The 6,633-nt window shown below is 29.5% G+C and overlaps 1 protein-coding gene across 1 annotated transcript in view; it reads left to right on the top strand.

Moving 5' to 3' along the window:
* Positions 1–372, top strand: part of LOC136083813 (uncharacterized) — a 1,774-nt gene extending 1,402 nt beyond the window's left edge. Inside the window, exon 2 of the mRNA XM_065803648.1 lies at positions 1–372. This exon is cut by the window's left edge and continues 626 nt beyond it. Within this exon, the coding sequence (XP_065659720.1) occupies positions 1–218 (218 nt within the window). The 3' untranslated portion in view covers positions 219–372.
* Positions 373–6,633: the final 6,261 nt, after the last annotated feature.

Here is a 6,633-nt window from a genome sequence, read left to right as displayed (position 1 = left end):
AACAGACCTCTAATATATTTGTAAACAAAGATCACTTTGTTCCTTTAATATCTTTAAAATGTGTTCCTAAAAAATACCAAGTTCCTAATATTTTTGCACCTAAAGTAGTAAAATTACTTGAAATTAATCAACTTACTTCTTCAAAATCTAATATCCTGTTTCCTGATTCTACTCAGGAAACAGATATTCTAGATGCAGTTAAAATTCTTTCCACTTAAAAAAAAGAAAACAACTCACAATTAATCAATTTACTATTAAGTCACCTTTTCCTACAGACAAAAAAATTTGTGTTGTATCTTCGCCAATCAAATTAAAAAGTTCTTCCACACTATCGATTGCAGAATGTTCTTCAAAAATTATCCATTCATCGAGTAAGGCAAATTTAAACTCTAAAAATAGTTCTTCTGCTTTTGGAAATAAATGTGAACTATCCTTTGTAAACAAATATGATATCGGGCTCTATGAATCTTATGGAATTAATAAACTAGGCAATGAAAATAAGTATGATTTATTAAAAAATGTTTATAAACCAAGCTCTAGTTTTCATTTTGAATCCAATAAATCAGGTCCTTCCTTTCAATTCTCTTGGCTATCATTATACTCTTGGCTTGCATATTCAGAAATTAAAAAAGGTGCTTATTGTGTTAATTGTGTTATTTTTGGATCTGAAGAATCAAGTCATAATGCAAGTAAACTTGTTCAGCTTTATAAATCTCCATTTGTGGCATATTCGAAGGCCATTAATAAGTTTAATAAACATGCTAAAAGTTCACCAATTCACCAAACTGCAACTCTAAAGGCAACTCATTTTCGCCAATGTATGGAGCAAAAGATAAATTTTATTGACTTAAATCTTAACAAAGTAGTTGATGAACAAGTCAAGAAAAATAGAGAAATATTAAAACCAATAGTTCTGGCAATTATTATGTGTGGAAAACAAAACATACCTCTCCGAGGTCAGAGATGATTTATTTTACTATGAAAATGAAAATAGTAACTCTGGCAATCTTCAATCAATTTTGAAATTAATATCTGATTGTGCAGAAAACAATTTGGTGAATGGGCGAATTGCTGCTCCAAAAAATGCAACATATCGCTCTAAAACTACTCAAAATGAGTTGATTAATATTTGTAATGACATTATAGTTTCTAAATTGAAATGTGAAGTTAAATAAGCTAAATTTTTTTCAATATTAGCAGATGAAGCATCTGATGTTAGCAATATGGAACAAATGCCACTTGTATTACACTTTGTAAATGATAATTGTGAAATTTGTAAACGATTTTTTGGCTTTATTCCTTGCAACTCAGGCTTGTCTGGAGAAAGCTATAGCCAGCCAAATTTTGAATAGTATTAAAGATATGGGATTAAAAATGAAATTTTGTGTTGATCAAGGTTATGACGGTGCTGGAAACATGGCTGGGAACTGTTCCGGTGCTGCAATAAGAATAAGAACTATTTATCCCAAAGCATTGTATGTTCATTGTGGATCTCATGTCCTCAATCTTTGTGTTGCAGATGCCTGTAACATACAAATATTTAGCAATATGATGTCAAATGTTCGAGTTATATCTTAGTTCTTTAATTTTAGTCTAAAGCGTTTTGATGTTCTGAAAAAAAAATTGAAGAAATGTTTCCAAAAGCTCATCACTCTCGTCTAATAGATGTATGTTGTACAAGATGGATTGCTGGAATTGATGGTTTAGATGTGTTTATGGAGGTACTTCCGGCTATAATTAAATGCTTTGAGCTAATGATTAATAACGATGAAAAGTCTTGGAATCATGACTCAGTGCGTGATGCAAATAGCTATTTCTTTGCTACTAGATCTTTCTAGTTTCTTGTTACTTTAGTAGTGGTGTCTCGCTGTTTAGAAGTAACAAGACCAATTACAAAACAATTTCAATCTCCAAACTTTGATGTTTTTACATCACGTGAAAAAGTAAATTTGTTATATCTTGCTTTACGGCGACTAAGATCAGAAATTGAACACAGTCACGGTGCTTGGTATAGTGAGGCATTTATATTGGCAGCTAGTGTTGGTGTTTATGAATACAAGCCTCGTACAATAGGAAAATAGCTAAATCGAAATAATTGTCCTAGTGAATCTGTTAATGAGTATTACAAGAAAGTTATTACAATTTCTTTTCTTGACCATTTATCATCCCAGATTCAATTACGTTTTTCTAATAGAAACATTGCTGTTTATAATGGATTCTTTGCAATGCCAACTAACGTTTTAAATGTTGCTGAATGGAGAAGCAACTTTCTTCTTTTTTTAAATGAGTATGAGGATGAACTTCCGGAACCACGCTATATCATGACCGAATTGAACATGTGGGAAGATTATTGGCGTTGTTTTAAAAATTCTCTTCCAACTACTCTAACCAAACTCCTTCCTCTTATTGATAGAATAACTTTTCCTAATATATTCACCTTAATTCAAATTCTTGCAACTATTCCAGTAACAACATGCACTTGCGAAAGATCAATCTCTGTTATCCGTCGTTTAAAAACCTATTATGTAACACAATGTCACAGAATAGATTTAGTAGTCTTGCTTTATGCACGTTCACCAAGATATCAACATGATATCTTGGTGAACGTGCATTGGACCCTGAAAAAAAATTTACAGTCGTAACTTATAAAAAAAATAATTACATGGCCGGGGCTAGAAGAAGACAAATTTAGTCTTATCATTAAGCCCCAAAAAAACAATATATTTATATTTAATAATATAATATAAATATATTGTTTACTGTTTTATATATTTAATAGAGTGTTATGGCGTATTAAATGACGTACTAATATGATGCATGACTTTAGTTAAAAAGTGAACTTTTTTTAATGCTGTAATTTAAAGAGTGGTCCTAGAAAGTTCTGCAGTTTTTTTTTGTATTTTTTAATTATAAAATTATACTTCAAAAAATATATGCAGTAGAATCTTGTTAAGTCTGACTCTCAAGGGGAATAGATAAATAGTCAGACAAGGGGAATAGATAAATAGTCAGACAAGGGGAATAGATAAATAGTCAGACAAGGGGAATAGATAAATAGTCAGACAAGGGGAATAGATAAATAGTCAGACAAGGGGAATAGATAAATAGTCAGACAAGGGGAATAGATAAATAGTCAGACAAGGGGAATAGATAAATAGTCAGACTTAGCGAATGTCAGAGTATGTATAGAAAGTTCAATGGCAATTGAAAATCTTACTTAGTAAAAGTTTGACTTAATTATAAAGTTTTCATTATACTAATTTATTGATAGTTATAATTATAGTTTAACTATAATTAAAGTTTAATTATAACTGGATTTATAAATAAGTCTGTTATTACATTTTTATTTATATTTTTAGGGAATATTCTTGGAAAATAAATGGTCCCAGAACATCATGAAACTTATATTTTATTACAGTTACATAATTTTGTTTATAAACAGTGTTATATATAACACTATTAAATATAACACTAACAGTGTTATATATAACTAACAGTGTTATATATAACACTAACACTAATAGTGAATAGATTTAATAACATTATAATGTTATTAAATCTATTCACTAATATTAATGTATTTAGTGTAAAAGTTTATTATTATTGTTATTTCAATTTATAAATAATTATTGTGCATAATTATATATTTAAGTATATTATGTGCATAAATTTATTATATCATAGTATTAATAATTATTTTTAATAGTGAGTTGTAATACAATTGTTTTATAATTGCAATATAATGTGCATGACGCAGGTGTTCTTAGAAGTTAAACTAGATGGTTACTTTATATATTTCTAGGTTTCTGTTTAAAAATTATATTAGAATCAAAATTTGGATAGTTCCATTGAAACTAGATTTTTATTAACAGTTTCTTTTATCAATTCTACATTTTGTAACTATTCTACTAGTTTATTTTAGATTTCCTACTGTTGAAATATGGTTTTAATTTAGTAAAGTTTCATGATTTGAAATTTACTATATTAGTCATAAGCTAACAGTTTAGAAAAAGAAATTTAGCACAGTTATGGTAAGAAATTTGTTTACTTTTAACATTTCAAAACAGGGTTTTATTGTTCAATTCTTATGCCATTCCTAGTTTATATTATATGTCATAAAAATAATTGTGTATTCAATGTTTGGGTTCATGAAATTAAACCCCGTTTATTCGCCAGGCGAGAGTAATTATTTTTATTATCATTTTTATTAGCGGTAACTCTGTTATTGAATTGTTAATTGTATAAAAGTCAATTACTGCTAATAAAATTAAGTTGCTGCATTATTTTGCATACAAAATACTATTATGGAAATAAAATAGATATGTTTATAAGAATTGTAACCTTTCTTATCTGATTATTTAATCAAAATACGGGCAGTTTAAAGGGTATAAAAAGATGGGCAGACAGGTAAAAGACCCAGAGGGATATAGCCTTTTCTTTTGTTAAAAAAGAGGTTGAAAATTTAAAAAGTTGATGAAAAATATAGTCAAACTACGTACGTATTCGTTGCCCTGAACACCTCTTAAACAAACTGGTACGCTTTTGGGTAAAAACCTTTTTTTATAACACCCCCCCCCCCCCTTTTATACCCCTTCTCCCTCCTTCGCAAAGCGCGCGGGGGGGGGGGGTAATGAACATATCTTTGCAGTACATATTTGCTCAGCACCCCTCAGAAAAAAGCTAGATCTGCCCCTGATATATATATATATATATATATATATATATATATATATATATATATATATATATATATATATATATATATATATATATAATATGTTCATCAATGATATATAATATTGAACATAATATTGATCTATATAATATAATATTGAAACATATGAACATAATATTGAACATAATCGTCCAACATGTTTGATGAACATATTATTGAAATAAAGGTTACATCTAGATTAATATTCCAAGCAACATTAAAATTATTTTATGAACATAAACTGCTAACACACCTCGAAAACTTTCTCAAAGCTAAATGGAGAGACGTCCAGGACGCGGTGAAGAAATGAGGCAGCTAAGTGGTTAATACCACATAGATGCCTCATTTCTTATTGGCTTTTCAAGTTCTTAATCAATCCTACTCTAATTTTTCAAGGCTTCAAATGCTGATTTCCAGACGATGTAGTGATTTCTGTGTTGAACATTACACTGGTGGCTTTTGATCAAGTTTTTGCAGTTTCACTCCAGATAAGCCAGTCTCTGTTAATCTTCTCTCCGTTGAGAGAAGTTTCGTTAAAAACGGAGGCAGCTTTTTTGTTTGTAGAATATCTAGGAAAAAGTGCCGGTGGTCCAATTAGTATGACTAAATCGCGTTCAACTTTGGATAAAACCCTCTTCCACAAAGCGGGATTGTTTTAACTACTTGATCACCCAGTTGAATTGCCTCTTGATCCTAAGTTAAAAAACCATTTAAGAATTGAGGTATGTTTTTAATATCTGCAGATATTAAATGATATGTTTTTAGAATCTGCAGATATTAAAAGATATATTTTTAAAATCTGCAGTTTTTTCATAAAATAAGAATGCGTCCCAAACTCACCCGATTATCATCTTCTTTTTCAGTTGAAAAATTCGAAAGGGAAGATGGCTTTCTTGGACTCAAAGATTCATCAACACTGTTGGTAGCATGGTCCGTCTAAAAAAGAATTATTTTACAGTTTTGGATTGAAATTATAAATATAAGATTGTGAATAAAAAAATAAAGCTGTTAACTACTTGGTTGGATGTAGAGTTATTAGAAGACTTTTTTTTGAACTTTATCCAAGCCACACTCTTCAAGTGTACGTTTGATCTTGTATTCTTTTACAACTTTTTCCACAGCTTTTTTTCTGCCTTTGGACCCTGAATCATGCTTTTGAAAACTGGAAATGACGTTTTTACTCAAAGATGTGTATTAGGGGCGAGTGGAGAATGTGTATTAGGGGAGAGTGGGGCACCATGACACATTTTTGGTTTTTGCTTCGTAACAAATCTTTTAACACGCCTTTTTTCAAGCGGTTGGTTTACTTTGTAGAATGAATTTATACCCACAAAATAAATTCTATAAATTACCAAAATATAACAGGTTAAATTTGTGAGACTAGTTAAAGTAAAATTAGAAATTTGCTTCAAGGTACACCGCCTATGGGGTACCTTGATACAAACTACGAGCATCATTAAAAAAGTAAATGAAAAGCATAAAACATAGACTTTTATTCGAATTATAAACAGATTAATATTTATAACTCAATTAATGCATCTAATGGTCCAAATCACATTTCAGAAGACAAGATATTATATTGTTTTAAGTTTTATTCTTAAGCGTCAATAAATAATGGCTTTGTATGGGACCTCCTTGTATTATATTTACATAAATCTTTTAAAAATTAACTATAAATATTAAAAGAAATGATTTTTAGAATTGTCTATGACATAATGGAGTACTATTCTACAGTTTTTAGGGCCCCCCAGCCCCCACAAAAGCTGTTTCAAGTTACGCCATACTTGCTAATAGAAAACAATTACTTTATTTTTAATATCAGCTTGTTTTTTTATGATTTTGTTTAATGAAGTTAAAAGCTTATGGATTGTAGTTTACAAAATAATGTCACTTATTGATAGACACATTGAATAAGGTAC

This window comes from Hydra vulgaris, chromosome 08 (assembly GCF_038396675.1).
Source record: "Hydra vulgaris chromosome 08, alternate assembly HydraT2T_AEP".
NCBI lineage: Eukaryota > Metazoa > Cnidaria > Hydrozoa > Anthoathecata > Hydridae > Hydra > Hydra vulgaris.
The sequence above is the reverse complement of the archived record's forward strand: the minus strand, read 5'-3'. Positions and strand labels throughout refer to the sequence as shown.